The sequence below is a fragment of the Delphinus delphis genome, chromosome 10 (assembly GCF_949987515.2).
Source record: "Delphinus delphis chromosome 10, mDelDel1.2, whole genome shotgun sequence".
NCBI lineage: Eukaryota > Metazoa > Chordata > Mammalia > Artiodactyla > Delphinidae > Delphinus > Delphinus delphis.
This window is the reverse complement of record NC_082692.2, coordinates 4,541,530-4,567,133: the sequence shown is the minus strand read 5'-3', so window position 1 is coordinate 4,567,133 and position 25,604 is coordinate 4,541,530. Positions and strand designations below refer to the sequence as shown.

At 47.1% G+C, this 25,604-nt stretch overlaps 1 protein-coding gene across 1 annotated transcript in view; it reads right to left on the bottom strand.

The window, feature by feature from the left end:
- LY86 (lymphocyte antigen 86) overlaps positions 1-20,888 on the bottom strand; it is a 49,176-nt gene extending 28,288 nt beyond the window's left edge. The window contains exon 1 of the mRNA XM_060021595.1: positions 20,756-20,888. Within this exon, the coding sequence (XP_059877578.1) occupies positions 20,756-20,882 (127 nt within the window). The 5' untranslated portion in view covers positions 20,883-20,888. The remainder of the gene's footprint in view (positions 1-20,755) is intronic.
- Positions 20,889-25,604: the final 4,716 nt, after the last annotated feature.

Genomic DNA, 25,604 nt, shown 5'->3' with positions numbered 1-25,604 from the left:
GAGGATTTTTCCTTGGACACTTGCCTCAGGTAATTTTGAGCACATATACGTTGGATTATCCGAATGTGGATTCTCTGAAAGAATAAAATGGGAAAGTTACTGAGAGCTGGCGTTCCTGGGCTTCGAGCGCAGAGATAAATGTTTCTTCCAGACACTTCAATGTATAGCAGTGAATGGACTGAGGAAAGAGGCAAAGCTTCATAGGAAAATATATGACCTGTTCATGGAAAATATGTTTTCCTTTGCCTCTAAGCTATACCCCCTTTCTGTCTGTTCTGTCCTTATGTGTGACTTCTGCCTAAGAGAGGCCCGCAGTTACAGTGGGCGAGGCCGATGCGCCGCGACCTGCCCTGCTGTCCACACACACCAGGGACAGGTGTGCCTGGAAGGCAGACTCCTCCAAACGGCTGACAGGAAATCCCTCGGTGGGTGGGGAGAGAGGCTGGGGAAGCAGCCAGCGGCATCTGCATTCCTGCTAAGGGCAGTCAGATGCGTCCTGGAACTGTTTCATGCGCCTTCATGGAGTAGCATAGACTTGGATAAACGGGTAAGGTTTAGCATGTGCAGGTTCTTTACACATCTCAGCTTCAGAGCCATTCTTGGGCCTTGAGTTCTGTTCGTTGCCTGTGCTCTCCCTGGCAGGGCTGGCCCTGGGCAGTTGTCCAGGAGAGGATGAGCTGGCCTGGGGTGTTTCTGGCCAGCGTTGGGCTCTCAGCTGGAATCAGGGAGAAGAAGACAAAACTCAGCCTCTGGAAGTGCAGTTCCTCCCCGAGGATGGCGGGGCCGAGGGCCTGGTGGGGCCAGGAGCCGGTGTGTCTCGGGCGAGCCACGCATCCCTAGGTCCTCGAGTCCGTGGTTGTTGCTCTGTGCCCTGTGTCCATCCTCTGTGCTGCTGGTTTCATGGTTTGAAGGACAGAGGACGGGGGGCTGTCTCTCATGCTGCGAGTCTCATTTTCCAACTTCATAGCTCTGCTTGAGGCTTTTACAAAATTTTTGTATTTCGAAATCATTATATTCTCACAGGAAGTTGCAAAAAGATAGAAGTTTCAGGTACCCTTCACCCAGCTTCCCCGCCACGGTGACATCTTACGCATAGTACAGTATCAAAACAAAGAGACCAATGTTGGTACAACCCACAGGGCTCTTTCAGATTTGACTAGTGTTACTCACACTTGTTCACGTGTGCGCACGTGTGCTTGGAGTTCTATTGCTTAGGTTTTAAATATTGTTGCAAAGTGGGTGAAGAATTGGCTTTCCTGCTCCCGTGGTGGGGAGGGTGGAATTCCGACAGCAGTGTCACCCTGAAAAAGAGCTGACACCCCTCCGGCCTCCCCTCCACTAGCCTTCCCCACGTTCACGTCCAAGTCCATCCAAGGCTGTCCACGACCTTCCTGCTGTGTGAAGGTAGCCTCTCTCTCTTTCTCCTTCTTTCTCTCTTTCTCCCTCCCACTCCTTCCCTCTTTCTCTGTGCTCCCCTCCAGCACTTAGGTGGGCTACATCCTGAGATCCAGAGCACTGACTTTCTTCTAACATCCCTTAACCCACCCATCCCTTAACCCATGACTTTAGGAGCTGATATCGCTTCCTCCGTGTGCTGTTGGCAGAAAACAGGCTGCTCCAGGGGAGTTCGATATTCCACGGCATGTTTTATGGCACGTTTCCAATAGAGGCATGGCTTGGGGAGGGTAGAGAAGGACAACAGAGACAGGGGAGGGGCTTACTGTCAGCACATCGCTCGGATGCACTGGTGAAATCGACTCTAATGGTTTATGGAGAGAAGAAAAACTTGGGCAAACAGAATGTGAGCAAAGCTGATCTGCTTCTGGTTGGTTAATAAAATAGCACTGGATAGCTTCTTGCTCTTTAATAAAACCCAATATATTACAGTTTTTCAGAGAAGCAGAAGCAATAGGATATATAGAGATGATATCTAGCTAGCTAGCTAGACATAGACACAGATATAACACATAGAGGGTATTTATCATGTACATATATAGAAATATAATATATATAATATCTGTCTATCGAGAGATTTATCTTAAGAAACTGGCTCATATAAGAGGGGCTGAGGGTGAGAAAAAGCCAACTTAGTTTTTAGAAGTATTATAGATAGGGCTGTCCTCGTCCCAGGGAAGCATAGAGAGTGAGCCAGAAACTGTGCCTGGGGAGCCATCGATGGTTCTAGAGGAAGGGCATGACAGGATCTGACCTGTGCTTTCGTTGCCTGCGATCAGTTCTCTCCTTTCTGTCCAAATCCTGGCCTCTCTGGGAAATGTTGCCTTGTTCCCCTAGCTTCTTTCTCTCTGCCCCTACGAACTTAGATCTATGCCAGTTACTTAGCGTAGCCTACCTAGTATTCATACTACATACACACTATCTTATATGATACTGTCCTGCCACCTCAACCAAGGTCAGGCCCAAGAGGGTGGGACTTTTCCCTTGAATATCATTCTGTTATATCCTCTTATATTTTTGATTACTCTCCCCTTCTCACTGCGTCTGACCTCATGTATCTCCAGCGCAGGTGCTAACTCAGAGTTGCAGGATAAATGGCTCTCGCTTTATTCTCTACCTTTTGAAACTGTTTACCGCTATCTGCAGCATGAAAATTTGGACAATTTCCAGTAAATGAGAGAGGGCTGGATCTCCTATAGGAAAACCTTGTTCGTCTCTCTCCTGCCTTTTGTATCTTCACAATCCGGCTCAACCACTCTCCTCCCCAGGATGCCCTGGAGTTTCCTGACCTGTCCTTCCTAAGGTCTCTCATGCATGGCTCGCTCTGTACGTCTTCATCATACCTTTATCATCGTGAAGTGCGGGAACTCTTGCTGGTTTGTATCTCGCATAGGTAGATGACACTAGGGTATAAGCTGTGGAGGTTAGGAATTCGGTCTTATTTATCCATCCTTACATAACCAGCATCTAGTACTGGACACGCCCACGAATCTCAGCTGGTTGGACAAATAGATGAAAAGGAGAGAAGGTTGGGCAGTTTGATGACACCAGGAGGGAAGCTGGGCTTTCACGTCCATCTGTGATGGGTGCCAGTGATCACTTGGGAAGCCTGAGTTTTGAAGCCAGTGATTGATTTTCCCCACACTTGGAAGGCTCTTTGGAAAGGTGTTGGTACATATTAATTCATCATCATCATAACCAGGGTATCTGCCTTGGCACTTAGGATGGAGTTTCTGAGTGTGGTTGAAAATCTAGTCCCAGGCCAAATATTAGCAGATGTACCTCTACTATCTTTCAGAATTCTTTTGCAAATAAAACAAAACAAACTGTCTTGCTTTTGACTTCTTCTTTTAGGTTGGGTGATTACCAGCTCTGCAAGCTTGTACTGTTTACGGTACAGACCTGGTTGTGCACGGATCTGAAAGTTTCCTTTCTTACATGGCAGTATTTTCATGGGGGGGGGGGTTAATTTTCTTGTGTGATTCCTAGGATAACATTCAAGGGTCATTATGGATCCCTAAAAAATATGGATGGGGGGGGAAGTCTTCGGTGAGAAGCCATTGCTGGAAATCCATTACCATGGCAACAGAAAATTCATATCCTCTTTTTTGTCCTGGATGCGTTGTGGTGTGTTTCTTCCCCCGTTCCCTCATCCTCCTTCCCTGCCACTGAAGAGAAAGAAATGACTAACAAGGTGGTAAATGTATTCTAGCTAGTTGTTCTGTTATTTCCTGATCTCTCCTTTTTTCTCCACCTGTCAAATCTTATTACTATAGAATAGCACCGCAAAGCTCCCCGATGGGCTATTATATTTCAAATAATAGTAGCTCTGCCCCCATTCCAGTCTCTTTGGTCAGCATTTCATTGGGAACTGACTCACCTGGCCAAAGTTGGGTATACAATCTGGCTTTCTATTTCTTCAGCTTGAACGTGTAGAGTGGGTGTTTGAAAATGCTTGAACGTGGTCCCTGATACCCAACACGACCAAAATGCGTGAACACCATCACAGTGGAACAGCTCCTGTTTGTAGCTGTACAGAGGGCAAGAATTCCTACAGCCCGCAGGCTGCCTGGTAAGCCTGGTGCATGCGTTTTTGAGTGTGAAGGTAGGTTTGGGCGGCCAAGTTCAAAATTCTGGATCCCTCACCTTGTCTGCTTCTAACTGCAAAGGAAATCGGCTTCGTTGGAACTCAGTATTGATGGAGAAGGGGTGTGAACCTGCATCCTCTTTTGGCCTCTGAATTCCACTCCCCGGGAGTAACCTGTGTTTGGCTTCCACGAGCTTAGGGGGAGATGGTTTTTGTGCGATAGTATACGCATTAGAGACCAAAAGGAGAGACATGGCAATGAGGATGAGGGTCCATCCAAAACACCTCGCCAAATGTCTCAAGGAAAATAACGACCCATTTGAAGCTATTAAGCTTGAGCTTTTGCATCTCAAGTGTAGATGGACAATAAACACTAAATGCACAGTTTTATTGTGTGCTACCAAGGGGGTGTCACGGCGCCACAAAACATCTTAACATGAGCGTACGAGCAGACTTGAACCTGTCTTACAGGTGACAGTGCATCTTAGTGGCTGGAGAATGGGAACTGCAACTTAGCCTCTCATTCATTTTACTGAGCACCCGACACATGGCAGGAAGAACACTAGGCCTTGGGGATACAAAGACAAACCAGAAGAGGCTGCTGCTTTCACCTGGAGCATAACACTTCCATCACCTAATTACGATACTACGTGGCCCAAACACAAACTCAATAAAAGATACACGTACACTCTAAATCTCTCATTTTATAGTCAACATAGCGTCAAACTGTCTTCTGCATGCAAGGCATATCTCCCATGCTCTCACTCCACACTACCTGGCCTGGCCCCTTTGCAGGTTAAACACAATCTTAGTAACGGTGTTGTTATTCACTCCTTCAACTACTACCACCGCAATGTCGGTACCCAATGAGAGTTTCCACCAGGATGTCTTGTACTGAAATCCGGGAAGCAGGATTCCGAATTCCCAGAACTGGTTCACCACTTATTCTTGCATGTCTCACATTAGGAGATGGAACCAGAATGAATCTGCTGGATGTCCCAGCTTTGCAGTAGAGCTCTCCCTGATGGGAAGGAGAAGGATGTTTCTCATTGTGTGGCATGGACCACCCAGGAACAGAATCCCGTGACAGGAATGACATAGGTCTACAAGCACTCACTGGTCGATACTGGAGGAGAAAAGAACCAGCTGCCTTTAGTTTGGATCCTCTGCCAGCAAAATAAATTACTAATTAAGAAAAGGACTCATTTCTCTGCTTCCTGAATCAACACAATCCTATTAGTTTCCTCCTGTTTAGAGGATTAAAAATACTTTTGCTAAAAATATAAAAATAATTCTGTTGGAAGATTGCAAACTGACATGAAAAATAAGATGGAAACCTGACTTCAGAGTAATAAATGAGTCACGCACTTACTGAATAACCACAGACTACCTGCTCCAATGACCTGCACACAAGTTCAGTGCAGCATGTGAGCTGATCACTGCAAAGTTTCAAGCAGACCTGACTCAACACCTCACCCATCTCCTTCACGCCATCATTGGAACCATTTGGATATCGTTCAGCCTTTTTTTTTTTTTTTTTTGCCATCTGTTCATGTGTTTTCAGAACATAGCATTTAAAAACTGTTATTGTATGGAAACATTACTAGACAAAACTGGTTAAACTAGAGAAATTCTTCTACATACCTTTGCCTAGGCTTAATTAAGCCTCAGAGAAATGGAAAGAAAAGTCCTGGGTTGGGAAGCATTTTCTGACATAAGGAGACATAAATAATAGATGCTCACAACCGTTTGTAATTGTGAAAAATTGGAGGCAACCTAAATATTTATTAAAAGGAGAATGTATAGGGGCTTCCCTGGTGGTGCAGTGGTTAAGAATCTGCCTGCCAATGCAGGGGGCACGGGTTCAATCCCTGCTCCGGGAAGATCCGAAATGCCGCAGAGCAATTAAGCCTGTGCGCCACAACTACTGAGCCTGGCTCTAGAGCCCGCGAGCCACAACTGCTGAGCCTGCGTGCTGCAACTACTGAAGCCCGTGCACCTAGAGCCCATGCTTCACAACAAGAGAAGCCACCGCAATGAGGAGCCCATGCACCACAACAAAGAGTAGCCCCTGCTCGCCTCAGCTAGAGAAAGCCCATGCTCAGCAACGAAGACCCAACAGATCCAAAAATAAATAACTAAAATAAATAAGTTTAAAAAAAGATTAAAAAAAAGGAGAATGTATATAATTTTAGTCTATGCAAATAATGATATATTCTACATCTGTGAAAGTGAATTAACCAAAGCTACGTATGCTAGCTATCTTTTGGAATAATATAATACACTGATTTCAAAATAAATTGTTAGTTCAACTCCCATTAATTCCAATAAATTTTAATTAGGTTTTTCTATGTTGACAGTCATATTGTATGCATATAATAATATTTTGTATCCTCTTTTCAAGTCCTTAAACATTTTATTTACTGTGCTGGTGAGGGCCTTCAGTGTCATGCTCAATATAACTGGTCATGGTGGGTGCTCTTGTCTGGTTCTTGGTTTTAAAGGGAATGTTTCCAATGTTTCACCATTAAGTGTGATGTTCACTGTAGATTTGTATTTTAGGTACATTTCTTTAAAGAGCAGAGAGCTTATTTTTAAAATTCAATCTGGTAGATCCTCAAAAAATTAAAAATAGAACTACCATATGATTTAGCAATTCCACTTCTGGGAATAGATCCAAAGGAAACACAAACATTAACTCGGAAAGATATCTGCACCCCCATGTTCACAGCAGTATTATTTACAATAGTCAAGACACGGAAACAACCTAAATGTCCATTGATGGATGAATGGATAAACATTTTATTATAGTTACATATATGTAAGTTATTCAGCCATTAAAAACTGTGGGATAATAATGGTTGTTGTTTTAAACTGCTAAATTTTAGGGTAATTCATTATGCAACAATAGGAAACAAATACATTCCTGTTTCAAATCAGATATTATTATCATTCATTGTTTCTTTTAATGTATTAATTCTTTTCTCCCATTCCATCTTGCATTTCAGAACTTATTTCTGGGAACATTTTATTTCTTTCTGAAGTATCCCTTAGAACAGTGGCCCCCAACCTTTTTGGCACCAGGGACCGGTTTTGTGGAAGACAATTTTTCCACAGATGGGGTGCGGGGGTGGGGGGAGTGGGGGTGGGAGGGTGATGGTTCAGGCGGTAATGCTAGTGATGGGGAGCAGCAGATGAAGCTTCGCTTGCTCACCCGCCACTCACCTCCTGCTTTGTGGGCCGGTTCCTAAGAGGCTATGGACTAGTAGTGGTCCACGGCCTGGGGGCTTGGGGACCCCTGCCTTAGAAAGTTCCATTACCGTAAGTCTTTTGGTGGCAAACTCTAGATTTTGTTTGTCAAAAAAAGTCTTTAATTTCCTCTTATTTTTGAGTGGTAATTAGTTAAATAGAGAAGTTGAAGTCGATTGCTGTTTTCTCTTTTCTCTGAGTATATTGCTGTTGCTATATTAAAATCTGCTATCAGTCTAAATATAATTTTTTGCTACATGATTTCTCTTGCTATATATTTATACCAGTTTTTTTTTTCCTTTGTTAATTTGTGGTTTTACTCCGATGGGTCTAGTTGTGGAATTCTTTTTATGAATCCCACATGGGAATTGTTGTGTTTACTGAATTTGAAGATTCATGTCTTTCATTAATTCCAGGAAATCCCAGTACTTTTCTTCAGAAATTGCCTTTTCCCTATTATCTCTGTTTTGTTTTATAGCTGTAGCTCATATCTCTCGATTTCTCCATGACGCATTTTGAGTCATATCTCCAGACCTTTCATCCAGTTCATTAGTTCTCTCTAAGCTATTTTAAAATCTGTGTTTTAACCTAGCCACGATTTTTTTATTTCAACAATTAAATATTTTATTTTAAGGGCTTCTCTGATTCTTTCTCAAATCTTTCAGATGTGTTTTTTTACATTGTATTTTTCCTGGCTCGTGCTTTAGATTCCCTCTTTTATTTCTTTAAACAAATGACATGTTCTCAGTTTTATATTCGGTATCTTATATTTTCCAAATCTAATACATATAGGGCTATAATTTTGCTTTTTGTTTTTCTGCTGACTTTCCCTCATGGTGGCTTATTTCCTTGTGCTTTTAAATTTTGGATCTTGAGCTCAATCTTCAGAAATCATGTGAAACCTGAATTGAGAGTATGTATTCCTCCAGAGAAAGTTTGCATTTTCTTCTGTCAATATGTCCCAGGTATTCCCAGTCAAGACCCACTTTAATTTCATTTCTAGGCTTGGATCATGAAGGGAATATACATTTTTGTATATAGAGGTTTGAGCCCCAAGCCAATGGTGATATCAGGTCTGGAGTTACTGCTCCTCAGGGAAGAGTTACTTTTTCCAGAGGCCAAGCAGAGTCAGATAAGTTTCTTTGTCTTCCATTTTGCTGAAGAATGTGTTTTTGTTTTTTTTTTTGTCCACTTTTAATTGTGGCTATAACCCTTTGACGGTCCTTGTCTCATGATGGGATTGATTTCCATCTTGCACAGCACAGGGCATGGTTGCCAGGCTCTCACAGAGCCATTGAAGCCACATTCTGGCCCACGGAATCAAACACCTGTTCTGAGGACAGACGTAGCTTCGGTGCTGGCTTTCCATTCTGCTTTTGTGCTTTCTTTTAGCTCTGGCTCTTGGAAACATCCCGTTCTTTCATGCAAGCTTACCTATGCATTTAAAAAGATTTGTGTCACATTGTACCCAGATGTTTTATAGCAAGACAGTTTTTCATGATGTGGAGACCAGAAGCTTGCCCGTTCCATCTGCAATGGCCACTTTTTGTGGGTTGTCTTTGTCTCTCTTTTGTCAGCGTCTTCTTCATGAATGCTTTTGTGTATATGAGAAGTTCCAATGCACAAAGGGGATTTATTCTCTCCAAAGCCTTCCTGGAGATACCTATGACTGCCTGAGGGCTTTCTCTGGGTGTGGGAGTGAGCTTGTTCTATACACTGTCAAGCCAGTAGTGCTGGGGAGTCAATGTACCCAGGAACAACCATGACAGATAGAAGTTGCTAGACCAATGCCCCAATTTCTTCTCCCTTCAGACCTGACCACCATAAGGCATGTTTCACGGGTCTCCCAGGGGTCCCCAGAAGGACCAGGCTTCAGTTGCCCACAGTGGTTACCTGGATTGGCTTCCTTTTCTTCCCTGCCTCACTTTTTCACTCTCTTCTGGTTCTTCCCAGAATCATTTCTTAAATAAATTTGCCCTCAATTCCTGTGTCACTGATCATTTCTCAGGAAACTCTAAACTTAACACTTAAACTTATTCCTCTACTTTATAATGAATATTGACTATGTATATGGAACTAATTGTTACGGTTTCAAAGACAAATGCAAAGAAATAGTTTCATCTTTAGAGTAGTTTATATTCTAGGCCTCCTGCTTTCTAGCGTTTTTTTTAGAAATACACATTTTAGTGAAGTTTGTAGGTGGCAAGAAGCATTTCAACAGATCTGGGTCAAACTCTAACTAGCAGTTCCAGGTGTTTGGATGATGATGGAAATAGCACGGACTGGACATACTTGAATACTTGATTCTTAGGCCAGCAAGAATATTCCAAATTGAGTAACTGGTTACCTAACTTTTACATATTTGGCATTCTTGGGGATCCATGTGGTGACGTCACTTTGATACAGAGGATAGTGCTGTTAAAACTGAACTGTGAGATGGTTTTTTAGAGATACTCTGAGTCCAGGAAGGGAAGCTATTCGGGTCTAGGTAGCAAAAAAAAAAGGCATAACCAGACTAAAGTCTCCCCTCTCTACAGCAGAGGCCATAAATGGCTAGAGCTTGATTTGCTCCTAGCTTTCAGATGTGTTTTTTGGCCTGCACAATGTTTAAAAACACTTAGGCTATAAGTGTCCATCGACAGATGAATGGATAAAGAAGATGTGGCACATATATACAATGGAATATTACTCAGCCATAAAAAGAAACGAAATTCAGTTATTTGTAGTGAGGTGGATGGACCTAGAGTCTGTCATACAGAGTGAAGTAAGTCAGAAAGAGAAAAACAAATACTGTATGCTAACACATATATATGGAATCTAAAAAAAAAACAAAAAAAAAACGGTTCTGAAGAACCTAGGGGCAGGACAGGAATATAGACGCAGACATAGAGAGTGGACCTGAGGACACGGGGAGGGGGCAGGGTAAGCTGGGACGAAGTGAGAGAGTAGCATGGACATATATACACTACCAAATGTAAAATAGATAGCTAGTGGGAAGCAGCCGCATAGCACAGGGAGATCAACTCGGTGCTCTGTGACCACCTAGAGGGGTGGGATAGGGAGGGTGGGAGGGAGATACAAGAGGGAGGAGATATAGGGATGTATGTATATGTATAGCTGATTCATTTTGTTATATAGCAGAAACTAACACACCATTGTAAAGCAATTATACTCCAGTAAAGATGTTAAAAAAAAAAAACACTTAGGCTAATTGCTGTATTCATAAATTAGGAGGTTGTCCTTCTAGATTAGGAACTTTTCTTCTGAAAAAGTATAACAGAAGGTTAGATGTCCCAGGTCCCACAATCCCACACAGCAATCGGATGGAGCTGAATAGTAGTTTCCTCCTCGAGATGAGAGGAGAGCTATAGTCCCTGTAACTTCCTATTGTAAATTACAACTGACCCACTTCCTTCATAATTTGCCTTTTCCATGAGTGTATTTGAGCGTTTGAGCCGAGCTCTATAGCTTCTGGAATGGGTGAGATGTAAGGAAATGATGAGTTTTGCAGGAAGGGAACCATGGTCTTCTCTCTGTCACCGCTTTCCAGAATTCTGAAGGTCCGCTCCCCCAGGAAGCCAGCACCGCTGAGACTCCGAGAGCAGGCAGTGTTTACACACTCCTAGCTCATTATTTTGGCTCCCAGCTCTAAAACCTCAGACATAATTGGACACTTGATACTTGCTGTTCAACCACTGCTTCAAGTAAACCGAGAGCCATTGGCAATTTTCTTCATCTCCTCTAAATGACCCCTCTCACTGTATTTCTGACATTAGGGTGGTAGGTGTACGTTTCCAGCAATGCTGACAGGCTGGGTTAATGCATAATTATGCCAGGATGGCATCACAATGACCCAGCAAAACACTCATCAACTGATGAAAGAGCAGCAGGATACAGGGAACCCTGTGAAAGCAAGGGGCTGAAAAGGTCTTCAGGATGTACAGGTCAAGTTTAAGTACAGAGACCTCAACTTGCTGACCCGGTGCCGCCAGGCCTAGGATCAACTGATTGGTAACTCAAAACCTGCGTCCTGGCTGGTCTGAGTGATAGTATTCATCTTTTGTCTGGAACATACTAGACAGCTAGGAAAATACTGCACTAAGTATTTTTATAACTCCAAGAAAAATAAGAATACAGGGAAGAATAAACATCAATGTAAAGATGATAAAGAAATAAAGTTAAGTGCATAGTACCGATATTTTGACACTAGTTTAAGGAAAGGGTCATAGTAAATGGAACAATCACCGCGATCATTTGTGCTTGCCTTGCCTCTGCCTTTAAAGATTTTAAAGCATTTAAGGAAATCCACTGTATTTGTTTCCATGCTTAAGAGAATTCTATTAAAAAATTTCTGACCCATGGATATATGCCTGCAATAAAAGTAATTTGTTAAATTTACAAAGTTTTGATTTATTAATTATGCAAGTAGAGTTTAACTGTTTAAAGGGCTATTTTTAATTCAGTACGGGAAGCATGAAATTGAGCACTGAAACGTACAGAGAAGCCCTCCGAATAAGAAAGTTCCCAGCTACGGGAAAGGATTCTAACGGTGAACAGGCAGAGGGAACCCTGATCATTCTCGTCTGGATTTGTCCCCGGGGCTGGCGCAGTTCCCACCTGGCCAGAGGGGAGATGCCAGGCTTCAAATAAGGGAGCCCACTGACCTCACTCTAGGTCCCCAGACAGCCTGTGTGAATCTCCCACTGTTAAGTTGTGCTTGGAAGCAGCGCTTTCTGGGCTAAGGGTCTTTTTCATTTTCCTCCTGGCCATTACCTCCCGGCCTGGTTACTACTTCCTTCTGTTCCGGAAGCGGAGAGACACCGCAGGGGAAACGGGCGTAGAATTTCAAAAAGGCACGGAGGCACAACTCGGCCTTCTTGGATCCCTCACAAGGAGGCCAGCAGACACAGGCTTGCCCATTGCCCACTGCGCAGGAATCACCCCGGCCGCACCCAGACGCATGCGCGAATTCTATAGCGCTTGTTTCCCGGGAGACCCCAGAGTACTTCCAGGGATGCCCACCTGGCTACTCTAGGACCCCAGAATGAAATACTAGATCAGGAGCCTGGGCTGTCACTTCACAAGGCATCCCAGAGAAGGAACGCACGCTAAGCCAGATGGCACAGAGTTCCTGGGTGGGTGGCCCTTTTCTTTCAATTATCCTTTTCCCTGAACTGTTGCATAGGGTTGAGGTTTGGAGGGTGCCCCCGCCGCCACTCCCCACCTGTATGCTTGACCAGCACGCCCCTGCTTTGTGCCTTCCGACTGCTCTCACCAGTGACGCTGAGGGCGCTGCCAGCCTGGGGCTCCTGGGTGACGGGAGCCCGGTACCTGCCGGGCTCTGCCAGGTGCTCCAGCGAGAAGAGCTGGAGCTGGGAAGGGGGCTCTCTCCTTCGCTTTCCTCGGCCTCTAAGAGAAAAGCTGCTTTGGACCCGCGCTGCCCCTTCTGCCGGCCTGAGTCTGCAGCCCGGCCCAGGACCTCACACTGGCGGCTGCTTTTGCAGTGTGTCCTCTGCGTTGTAGTCTTTACCAAAATAGCTGCAGAGCTGGAGGACGGTCCCCCCCGCCCATCGGAACTCTCCAAAGAGGCTCCTCCCCAAACTCGAGCTAAGCTGCCCCTCCGATTTTGCCTGAGGATGGAAAGAGCCTCTTACACTCACAGACTCTTGGGTCTTTTGTCTCCATAGGTCCCTATTCAGTAAGTTACTCAGCATCTCTTAAAAAGCTCTTAGGAGAAGTAACACCACCTTGGAGACTTGGCCATAAATGGTAACAACCAGAGGGAAACAGGGAGGAACACAGGGTCTCTGGCAGAAGCACATCTGTGGGCTGGGCTGTTTCCCCTCCAGCTCCTGTCCAGTTTTGACTTTTTCCTGTTCCCATTTTTCAAAATCTGCATCTCAATGTTGACATTCTTTTTTTTTTTTAATCAACTTCCTGTCTTTAAGTTTGGCAGAAAGGCCCCACTCTGCTCAAGGCCACTAGCTGTTGAATCCTGCAGGCCCTAAGTTTTCCCTTTGAAGTTGCATCTTTGTTTCTCTGACTGTTTACTTTTCTTTAATTGCCCAGTATTTATATCCCTATTAATCTAGGAAAATAAACAGAGAAATTGCTTTCTGCGTGTAATTTTTTAAAGTATTTTTAAATGACTACGTGGCGTGTGATGTTTTCCATTCATATTATTATTTTTTGATGTCATTGCTTCTTTTGTTTGTTTTATGCTCCGTTTACTGAAGAATTGTTAGGCTTTGAGGAAAGGAGGTTTTCCCCCTCCCTTTCCTTCCAGGCTGTTTAAAACAATTTTTTTCCTAGGATATTTTATCAAAGTCCTTCCGCTCTGCAGCCAGGCCATTGCGGTTCACCCTCTGCTCGGAAGGAAATGTGGCCAGCGTCGCTTCGCATTCTTAGAGTCTGATGCATTGTCCTGTGTGACTCTCCTTATGGCTTATTCAGGCGCATGTGACCTGATTTTGACTTTGTCATTAAGGACTTTTTGGAGGTCAGATAAAGTGAAACTGAGTTGGGCAGAAGTGGACCAAGCTGATCCCTTCAAGGGGCGAGAGCCGGTGTTGGCTGCAAGTTTGAATCACAGCGATCAGATGCCACGGTCCCCTGACCCTAGGACATCCCAAGTGGCTGGTCTGTCCCACAGGTACCACCCACAGCCCTCAACTTACTGCCGGAGATGGGGCTTCCCCCAGCTTCTTCACAGAGGAAGCTGCTCTCGGGTGTGAGGGAAATCGGGTTTCCCTATGAGGTGAGCATGACATCTGCGCAGGAGGGCTCTGCCGTCAAATACGTTGTTCTCACCCATAGGAGAATGGCCTTTCATTTGCTGCTTTTAATTTGGGAGGTGTCATTTCCAGACACCTTGCCGCAAAAGAGGACTTGGTACCCAAGGCTGATAAACACAGATGTGGGTTTCCTTGTCTTCTGTGGCTGCTACAGGTCCTGGGGGACACCTGGGAAGAGCCATACTGGCCCAGCTCGGAACTTGTGCGGAGAGGGGAGACTGGTGGGGAGGGGTGGGAGGGGGAAACCACCCTTGACTCAGAAGACAACTCTCTCTCCTGCCCAGCCCCCTTTCTCCCTGTGTCTTCCTTCCCTCTCCCTCTCCCCCCTCCTCTTTTTCCTCCTCCTTTTGCTAGTACTTAGGGTTTTCACCTCTTCACCCAAAGCCTTCGTTTTTCAGCTGTGCCTTCTCCCTGTCCCCACGCTATGTTTCTGGGGTCAGCTGGCATGGCTTTTACTCCATATTAGAGTTCCGCGATAACAGCTTTAGGTCACCGGGCATGGAGTCACTTAGGTTGGTTTGTATCAAGGGCTCAGGTATGTTACTTTGTTAAGATATTTAATATATACGTGCTTCTGTTTTTATATCTGGAAAATGGAAATACACACCCTTCATACCTCCTAGGGCTATTCATGAGGACTGAATGAGACCTTACAAGTGGAAGAACTTTATAAATTGTAAAACGTTATTCAGAAGCAGGAGATTGTTATGGCAACCACGATTCTCTCAACGGGATCCTACAAGTCCTTTGCAGTCGTGGTGGTTTTGGTGCCAAGTTCACCTGGCCATGGAGTTTCTTTATGGCTAGAATCATCCAGAAGACCCAGGACTTGAGGCTCTGATCTGGTGAAGAGCTTGAGAGGTTCTTTCTGACCTTGACTAGGGAGCAGCAAACTTTTTCGATGAAGGGCCAAATACTTAATATTTTCGGCTGTGTGGGCCCTCAGTCACTGTCACACCCCTCACTGTGCCATTGTAGCACAGTTCCAAAACACTGTATTTGTGGACACAGAAATGTGAATTTCATATAATTTTCACATGTCACAAATATTATTCTTCTTTTGATTTTTTTTTTTTTTTTAGCCATTTAAAAATGTAAAAACCATTCTTAGCTCATGGGCTGTTCAAAAACAGGCAGCAGGTGGGATTTGGCCTGTGGGCTTCCTTTGCTGACCTTTGCCCCAGCCGACCCCCAGGAGCCAAGTGAACGGCCAGGTTGACTGTGAGCATCAGAGAAACCAAAAAGGGGGACATGAAGTGATTTGGGCATGTGTCACAGGTCCTTTACTATTTTTTTTTTTTTTTCTTCCGGTACGCGGGCCTCTCACTGTTGTGGCCTCTGCCGTTGCGGAGCACAGGCTCCAGACGCACAGGCTCAGCGGCCATGGCTCACGGGCCCAGCCGCTCCGCGGCATGTGGGATCTTCCCGGACCGGGTCACGAACCCACGTCCCCTGCATCGGCAGGCGGACTCCCAACCACTGCGCCACCAGGGAAGCCCAGGTCCTTTACTTTTTATGACTCTCCTCTCTGCCTGGTTGACGTCAAGGCAGGTTAACTGACAACACTGAGGTGTACACTCAAGGCTCTTGCCAGAAAACACAACTTAGATCTCTGCTCTCCAACCCTTATCAAAAACCCCATAACAGCAGCAATGGCCACAAGAATGGTATTTACGGATGGGTCCTGGAGCACCTGCGGCTCACCCGTTCCTATGGGTGTCCAAATTCCCCTTGAGCAACCCAGACCTGCAAGTGCTGTATTCAAGGACGGTTCTACTGTGGCCTTTTGCAAAATCGATCCTGAGTTTCATTTTGGTAATGAGCCCCTGGTCTACATTGAGGGGCACCACAAAAAGCCGTGGATGTGAGTCACTGTGGCATCTCTTGTAGAGATGTTCTCCAGATGCCACTTGCTCCAGGGAGAAATGCTTCTCACAGCTTATTCCAGGGTCAGGAAAAGCTGGATATCTCCTTGAAAACTGGTTTGACTTTGTAAACAGTGTAATTTCCTTGTTTGATCTGGCTTCAGGGGAGCTCAGAGTCAAATATACCTCTTGTGACGGTGAAATATCTTACAAGTCAGCAGCAGCAAAGATTTACTGAGCATATAGTATATGCTCAGCACTGTTCACACAGTCCTTTTCACTCAATCCTCACACAGCCCTGAGATGCCGATAAAATGATTAGCCCTATTGTAGTGTGCTGGATAATTGTTCCCAAAGATATCCATGCCCCGATCCCCAGAACCTGTGGATGTTACCTTAAGTGGCAAAAGGGACTTTGCAGAAGTGATTAAGCTATAAGGATCCTGAGGTCGTGAGATTATCCTAATCACAAGTGTCCTCACAGGAGGGAGGCTGAAGGAGACTTGACACAGAAGAAGGAAGGAATGTGATGGCTGAGGCCAGGTGCAATGCTACCGGCTTTGAAGATGCAGGAGGGGGCTGTGGGCCAAAGGATGCAGGGAAGCAGCTGCAGAAGCTGGACAAAGCAAGGAGAGGATCCTCCCCTGGAGAGTCCAAGTGAGGGTGCCCTTTGACCAAGTGAAACTGACTTTGGACTCCTGGCCTCCGAAACTCTAAAAGAATCAATGCACTTCCTTTAAAGCCACCAAACACCAAGGAAACCCACTTTACAATCAAAGACAGGAAACAGAGAGTATTGCCTAGGGGTTGGAATGATTCCAGACCCCAAGCTCCTATCCCTCAGGCCGCTGCCCCCTCTGTTGTAACTGTCCTGACCTCCCCAACCCCCCCCCCGGCTTTATTATTCCCCTCCCCCTCCCCACCCCACCGCTTCCCCTACCGTCTAGTTCATCTTCCGACCACGTGCACTTTGGTGATCCACGTCACATCTTTGTGTGGTAGAAGCAGCACCTCAGTAAACACATTGGTGGACATTTGGGGCATGTATGTGGGGTGGGGCCCCTGGGCTTTTTCTAGCCCTGGAAATTGTCTTATGATTTAACAAAAGAAAGGCCCCTGACTGCATTTGTTCCCCCTTTGGCTTTTATGAAGACTGTCCCTCTCTTCTTTGCTGCAGCACTAACGGTTGGACAGAGCAGAACTTCTGCTTTTTCAGACACTTTTGCTCACTTCCTGGTCTGCGTTCAGAGCCCCATAACTGATTATGAAATTCTTTCATTCACCTCGAGGATTGTTGTCTTATTCAGAACAGTTTCTAGCTGAAAATCCCCCCTCCCACTAAAATGATAAAACAAAAAGAGAAAGGAAAAATGAAGGATTTTCCGCGCTAAACCCAGAAGACAGTAGATCCTTTATCTTTGTCAGCTGATCCTCCCACATCTGTGCACATGTCGGGACCCCTGATGTGCCCGGGGATGTCTAAACCCCAGGCCTGGATGAAGCATCACAACTGAAGGACATGCTATGTCTGTGTCATCAGTGCGAAGGCCTCGAGGGGCTGCCCCGCTGTGAATCCAGCTGCGGGGGCGGCATCTCCATCTGCGGAGGGGTATGCAGCCATTCAGTCCCCGCTAGCTCAAAGGCTCTCAAGAGAGGAGGGAGGCCCATCCCTAGAGGAGCTCCCAGGACACTGCTTTCCTCTCTGCTGATCTCAATGTACACCAAAGGTTCCTTCTGACATGAAGCCTGTTGAAATTCTGCTATTTAGCTCCCATGATTTCTTTCCTGGATGATTGATTCTCTAGGCTACAAATCCTGCCTGAAGCCTCAGTTTTCAGTCTCATATCCACGCTCACACCCTTACCCGAGGAGTCTTGCCAAAACGCAATCCTTTCCTCATTGCCAAAAGGATACAGCCCAGCCTTGTCTGGGTCTCTTGGTGTATTAGTCAGGGCTCTCCAGAGAAACAGAACCCATGGAATTACATATATGCCTCTATTCTAGAAAGAGTTATTACAAGGTGCAGGCTCACATGAGGAAGGAGCCTGAGAAGTCTCACGATCTGCCCCCCACAAGCCGGGGCCCCAGGAAGGCTGGTGGTGTCGTTTGAAGCCTGACAACCAGGAGGGCTGCAAGTGGGAGATCAGGGCCCCAGGCCTGCAGCTGGGCAGAGAGTGAACTCAACCTTCCTCTGCCTTTGTGTTCTACTCAGGCCCTCACAGGTTGGCTGAGGCCCCCTCACATCGGCCGGACCATGTGCTTTACTCAGTCCCCTGATTCCAGTGTTAACCTCGTCAGGAAACACCCTCACAGACACACGCAGACATGAAGTTTAAGCAGCTATCTGGGCATCCCGTGGCCCAGTCACACGGACGCTAAAATTACCCATCACACCCGGGCTCTGCCCACATCTCCCACCTCATCTCTCCCCCTCCCCCACGTCCCAGCCCTACTGCAGCTCCGTGAACTCTAATCCTGGGCACGTTTCCCGAACTTCACACACGCTGTTCTCTGCCGCAATGCTCCTTCCCGCTGCCCACCTCCACTCCATTTGCCTTCTGACAAAATTCTAGACGGCAGGTGATTCAGAGTAGGCTCTGGAGTCAGACAGGCCTGAGATCCATTTATTTTAATTCCACAAATATTTACCTAACGCCTCTTCTATGCCACTGGGGATGCGATTCTGCTACTATTACCTTTGTGGCCTCGGAAAAGTTACCTGACTTTTTTACCTCTCTAATCCTCAGTTTACACATCTGTAAATGAGAATAACTCTTAGAAAGCCCTTAGCGCGGTGCCCGGCACCTGTAAGCGTTCTATGAACATGAGATGCTATAATTACTGTTTGTATCATCCTTTAAGGTTGAACTCAAGCTTGATGACCTTTCCCCAATGGATTTAGGTCCCAATCTCACCCTCTCCGACCATCATGTCCCCTGGTGCCGGACCTGTGCCTCTGTTGCAGCCCTTCACACACAGCCTGTACCCTGGTGCCTGTCTCATCCTCCCACCACTCTTGGACTAGGACTGCGTCTCCGCCATTCCTTCTGCTGAGTGCCCGGAGCAGCGTTTGTGCTCAGCATTCATTGACCCCACGGCGCCACCACCCCTTCAGAGGGAGGAGTCTTCCCTGGGCGGGTGGGTGAGAAGCTCTCACTCTTTCCCTTATACATCTGCTCCTCTCGTCTCTCATGGCAGGGGCTTGCCAGGCTTGGACGAATGCTGCAGGCGTCAGGCTGGTCTGAGGGATCGACCAGCCATGGCAACCCTTCACGGGAGGGCGAATTGGAAAAACAAATCCTGAGCAGGGCATTCATCTCGAGTCTTGCTTCGGGTCCTGCATCTGAAATGAACAGACAGAAAGCATCCCATCCCCGCAGGCAGAGCAGGAGTCCGGGGATCAACACTTCCAGCATCCAGCCATTCCTTCTCTTTCACGCTAAAAAAATGTGTGTGTGCATTTCAATGTTCGATGTTCCTTCTTTTTAAAAGAGTAAAGTGTGGACCTCTGTGAGGCAGCTCCCTGGGTGGCAGCCGTAGGGATCAGCTTCTGCTCAGTGTAACATCTACCCTACTCCTCAGCTTATCATGCAGCCGACTTGGGTGCTTAAAGAGCATCTCCGTTCCACCTCCTACAGTGCAACAGCATTCTGACTCCTGTCTACCTCCAAAGTGGCCTATTTCACAGTGTCATGAGCCAGTCCCCCTAATCTTCATTCAAGCTGTGATCCTGAGACTGGGCTGCTTTCTGGCCACTCAGGCCCCCTTTATGGACTGAATTCCCCAACCCCATCCATCTGTGGAAGTCCTACCCCCCGCTACCTTAAAATATGGCAGTATATGGAGTAAGGGTCTTCAAAGGGTGATTAAGGTTAAACGAGGTCATACTTGTGGGCCCTGATCCAATATGACTGATGTCCTTATAAGAAGAGACACAGACATACTAGGAACATGTGGGCACAGAGCAAAGACCAAGCAAAGACAGGAGAAGAAGACGGCCGTCTGCAAGCCAAGGAGAGAGGCCTAAGGAGAAACCAACCCTTCCGACACTTGATCTTGGACTTGCAGCTTCCAGAACTGTGAGACAACACACTTCTGCTGTTTAAGCCTCCCAGTCTGTGGTGTTCTGACAGCTCCAGTAGATGAATATACACTCCAAAGCCTCGGTTCCGACACTGATTACGACAGTTCCCAGCATTCTATTCATTAGATTGCAATTTTGGTTGGTATCTACGTTTGCCCCATAGGGTAACGTAGCTCATTCCCTTTTGTTATGTCCAGCCCTAGAGAAAATCCTGGCATCGGCAGCTGCCAGATAAGTGTTTGTTGAATGAATGAATGATGTTGCTGCTCTGATAGAGGCTCTGGGAGTGTCATCAGAAGGACAGCAGTGTTCTCCTCTGGCGTAAATGACCTTTTCACTCAACTTGCAAATGAAATAACTTGGCAAGGTGTCCCGGGTGTACAATCGAGGGAGGCGACAGAAGCGTCTCTTCCTGATCTTGAACTGGCGACGTTTCATGATTTGGTGGACTCCCCGGTCAGTCCGTCCTTTTTCGGGCTCTGTGATGTTAGTGAATCGCTGTATCTAGACTCTCACTGTCTTTTTCTGTTCCTCTTGCCATACTCTTAAGCTCTCTCCCGGCCGATCGCTGCTTCTGCCCAGGGCTCCCAGGGGTCCTCGCAGACCTGTTTGGCCACTGTCCCCCTCACCCTTCCCCCACCCCAACAAAACACTCCAGCAGCTCACATCTGTGGGCCTTAATTTCCCCATGAACAGAAATGGACATTCAGAAAGCGCTTACCGCAGCTCTGGTAGAGGACTTGCAAGCTCTCATCCCTGCAGGCCGTGTGTGTGGGCCAGGCTTCCCCGCCACGGCCCTGGGGAGACAGCAGAGTGCAGACAAGAAAGGCGGCCATGAGCACCTGCATGGCGAGGTCCTGTGTGTGACCAACAGAAGAATAACTGGCCCAAGAGAAAGAGCCCTCAGGGTGCTCCCCCTCCTCTCATAAAGGGGTGACATGTTCAGTTTCACTTCTCAAATTTTATGCTCCTTGGGGAACCACTCTGAGAAGCAAAAGGCAGTTAGCTGAGGCCTCTGAATGCTGTTCCCCAGAACCTTTGGCGCTTGAATCAACGGGTCAGGCTCGTCTGGGTCCAGGGTGGCTAATGTTTGACTTTCTGCTTTCAAAGAGAGGGGCTAGCAAGTGATGCAGGACCTTACAACTGGGCCCCCAAAGAGCCCTCTTTCCTGCCCCACCCTCCTTACAGCCCTGCCCCCCGGGTGGGGCAGAGAACTCAAGAAAGCGAAACCACAGGCCTCCACAGGCTTTCCATCACTGGGTCCCCTGTTCCCAGGGGCCTCTGATGTGGGCTGTGGCCCAGGGGCCTGGCTGGGGCCGGCCAGCAGCGTTTGGCATTTGGGGGGCTGCAGAAGGACATGTGGGATCTGGAATTAGGCTTTTGCCTTGTTGGTGCTTTTCTCTGGCTTCAGCTCCAGGATTAAGATTTCAGAAGCGACTGTGCAGCTGGGAGGACAGGGCAGTGCTCTGGGGGCAGTAGCTGTGGTCTCTGGAGACGAGGTGGAGAGAAGAGCCCTGAGAAGCGAGCTGGGCTCTATTTCTGGGCTCAGCTTGGTGGGAAGGGTGGGGAAGGACGGGGGAGTGAGGGCCTCCCTTTGAAGACTTGTTTTGGTCAGTGGCAGGATTATTAATGTCATGTCCCACTTTCTTTTCAAAGCCAAGAATCTGTCTCTCTATCCCCCTTCCTCTGTGGTCCTGCATCGTGACGGCAAAGTTTCTCAACCCTGATTCCCCACCCCCAGCCCCAGCTCCACCGTAGTTTAAGAGAACCAGAGTCAGGACCAGGGCCGGCAGATTTTAGAAGCAACAGAAAACACTATTTCCCTCGGGAGGAAAAGCGTTTCTCTGAGCGCCCTGGGTAAGTTCACGATTTCTGCCCATGGCTTAAATAAGAATTAAAGGCCCTTCCAAACTTGTTTTTGTAATAAGTGGAATTAATTATCAGTGATTTGGATTTCTAGGGAGAGAGCAGGGCATAGTCACTTGGGGATTGATTTTTTTAAGTTCAGTGACATTGGCTTTTAATAACGATTCTCAAAGTGCGGTTCCTGGACCACAAGTATCAATTCCACCAAGAGTTTGTTAGAAATGCAAGTTCTTGGGCTCCACTCAAGACCCACTGGAGCACCAACTCTGGGGTGGAGCTGCAGATGTGCTTTAATGAGCCCATCACGTGGGTCTGACACACGCTCCAGCTGAAGGACCCCTGGCTTTTGTGAGACTCAAGGGGAAATTAGAGCCCCGCCCGAGAGGTGGGTAAGTTGCTGTAAGAAGAGACAAGGTAGCCCCATCTAGTCTGTGTGGATGGGAGGGCGGATGGGCTGAGAACAGGAGCTCAGGGGGTGAGAACTTATGGGGAGGGCCGTGGGCTCCAGAGGAAGCCTGAGAGCGCCGCTGATTCCAGGACAGCCAGGTGGAGCCTGGCTTTCCCTAGGGACTTCTGAGAGAGCCTTGTTGAGACAGCTGTGAACTGTCAGCCAGGGGGGCAGTTGAGGCCACGCCCCTCGACCCCGCAGAGCAGCACCGCCCACCAGTTGAAGGACCCCAGAGCGCGGGGCAGGGAGCAGAAACCCAGGCAGAGACCACGAGCGGCCCCAAGAGGGAAACGAGATCCTCCTTTTAGGGCCGGGCGACAGATTTTTGTAAATCAAAGGACCTAGCCGTGAAAAGAATCATAATTCAGGGGTTGCACTGACGTCTAGAAATATGGACTCTGGTGACGCGGTGGCTCTGGAGGAGTGGTTCTCAGACTTGAAAGGGCATCACCATCGCCTGGAAGGCTCATTCACACAGATTACACAGTCTAAGAAGTCTGGGGTCTGGCCTGAGAACCTGATTTCTAACAAGTTCCCAGGTGAGGCCACTGCTGCTGGGCTGGGGGCCCAGGTTTGAGAACCTCTGCTCTAGATGATGGGATTTGGTCTGCTGCAGAGTGTACAATTTTTAAAAAATCATCTAAGTTCTTTTTTTTTTTTTTTTTTTGCGGTACGCGGGCCTCTCCCGTTGCGGAGCACAGGCTCCGGACGCGCAGGCTCAGCGGCCATGGCTCACGGGCCCAGCCACTCCGCGGCATGTGGGATCTTCCCGGACCGGGGCACGAACCCATGTCCCCTGCATCGGCAGGCGGACTCTCAACCACTGTGCCACCAGGGAAGCCCCAGAATAGGCCCCTCATCTAAGTTCTTAATAAAATGTTCTTCTGCTAAACGACAGGCAACATTTTGTAGAACATGTAGCACATCTGTATAGGAATAGGAATAAGCCACTTTCTCTAAGGAGTTCTGCTACTGAGAACCGCGATTGACCTGAAATCATCAGCTATGGCTCGCCTAGTTCAATCAGCACATAGTGTCTCGAGGAGTTCTTTAATTAGGAGCTTCATGAAGACAGTAAAAGAGTTAGCTGAGAAGGTCTTGTTCCCTAACTCTAAAATAAAATTAGGATCAGTTTATGATGGTTATTTAAAATATGGTTACATCTGTGTAAATGGAACTGAATATACCATCAGGCTCTGGTGTTGACTTCCAGCCCCTGAGCATGTCCTGCTGAAGAACCTGTGCTGTTCTGTCTCGTTCAGATTTCTCTTCTACTCTTTTAAATAATCCTCTTCCTCTGTGTCTCAAGCTGCTTTCTTTCCACAGAGGTTCGCTTGGGGATGCCGCCTTTCTTTTCTTGCCAGGTGGAAACGTTCTCGTCAGGCTGGCTGTCACTGACAGTGTTCTTAAGAAAACTCTGATGTTTAAGGAGAGGCTTTAAGAATAAAAGGGAGGCTGAGGGTAAGAGTCCAGCGACATGAGGAAGTGAGGGTGAAGCTCCTCCACAGGAGAAGATAAGATTACACGTATATATGGAATCTAAGAAAGAAAAAAAAAAGGTCATGAAGAACCTAGGGGTAAGACGGGAATAAAGACACAGACCTACTAGAGCATGGACTTGAGGATATGGGGAGGGGGAAGGGGAAGCTGTGACAAAGCGAGAGAGTGACATGGACATATATACACTACCAAACGTAAAATAGATAGCTAGTGGGAAGCAGCTGCACAGCACAGGGAGATCAGCTCTGTGCTTTGTGACCACCTGGAGGGGTGGGATAGGGAGGGTGGGAGGGAGGGAGATGCAAGAGGGAGGAGATATGGGAACATATGTATATGTATAGCTGATTCACTTTGTTATAAAGCAGAAACTAACACACCATTGTAAAGCAATTATACTCCAATAAAGACGTTAAAAAGAAAGAACTATGCAAAAAAAAAATATATTACACCAGGTTACTGGATTATGCCGCAGAGAGCGAGGGAAAGGAGAGACAAAGGAGTGGAGGGAAGGAGGGAGACGTGAGCCGCTGAAAGTCCGCTGCCGGGTAGGAGGAAGCAGCTGGGAGAGCCCAAGGTCATCTAAGGACAGACAGATTCTAAATTGCTTGCTGTGGGAATGCTGTGTGATGCCCTCTCCATCCTGTGACTCTCACAGGTTCAGTGGAGACTTGCACACTCCAGGAATGCGCGTTTACACACCTGTGTGCATGTGCGCGCGTGTGCGTGCACGTGCATGCGTGTGCGTGTATGTGCGTGTGTGTGTACTGAGAAAAGGACAGGGTTTCACGTTGGCCTCAGCTTGTGTTTCCCCAGGAAGTACAGCTCCCTTTGGAAAGTGGTTCAGTCCCGGGGTGGGCCCCGCACTTTCGCAGTGCACGACAGGGGCTTCAGACCAATTCTATCCACCTTTCGCGTGCCAGCGGCTGGCCGACAGCCGTGACTATACAACCCTGCTGATAGAGGACTCTCGCTAATAGAGGCAAATGTGTCTTCACCGTCTTTTGCGTTCAACGGTGGCTGCTCTCCTTTAATGCCCTTCCAATATTTATGATATTAGGTGACATTTTCCCTTCATATAGCCCTGCCGCTTTGCTCCCTTTCTCTGTGGCCTGTCCCTGGGTTTCTGCCACGTTGCAGAGGGAAGAGACAGGTGTGATCTCTTCTCACTTTTGTCTTCCAGATTGAGTGCCACCGAAAAACCGTTCCCCTCGTGTGTAGAAGTCAGGAAGCTGTGCTACTTCCTGTGTAACACCATTTAGCGCCACCCCGCAACCCCCTCCAGGGCTAACAGCTGAGGTTTTGCTTTTTATTTTCACACCTACTGTTTGTTATGTGGACTACACGAGCCTCTTGTAGGGTTGGTACCGGCCAGCTAGGCTTTTCAGTAGAGTCTTTCCACGGTCGCCCAGGCTTCCGGGACATTCATCCCAAGGAAAGTGTGAGATCCCGCTAAAATCCCTTGGAGTCTTGATATCATGGAGTATATGTCTGTATCTGATAGAAAAGCATAGAAACAGTCTGCTTTCTACAGAAAACAGGGGAAAATGCATCTATTCATCTACTTGCTTCAGATTCATTCGCTCGTTTGTTCAGCAAATATTTATGAAGCACTGCAGCATGGCAGCTACGATCGCGAGTGCCAGGAAAACAGAAAACAAAGTCTTGGCTATCATAGAGGGCGCTTCCTAGTGGGGGCAGACAACAGTCAACAGATTTATTTAGTATCATTGTTTATTAAAGAGACTTTGCTTCTTGA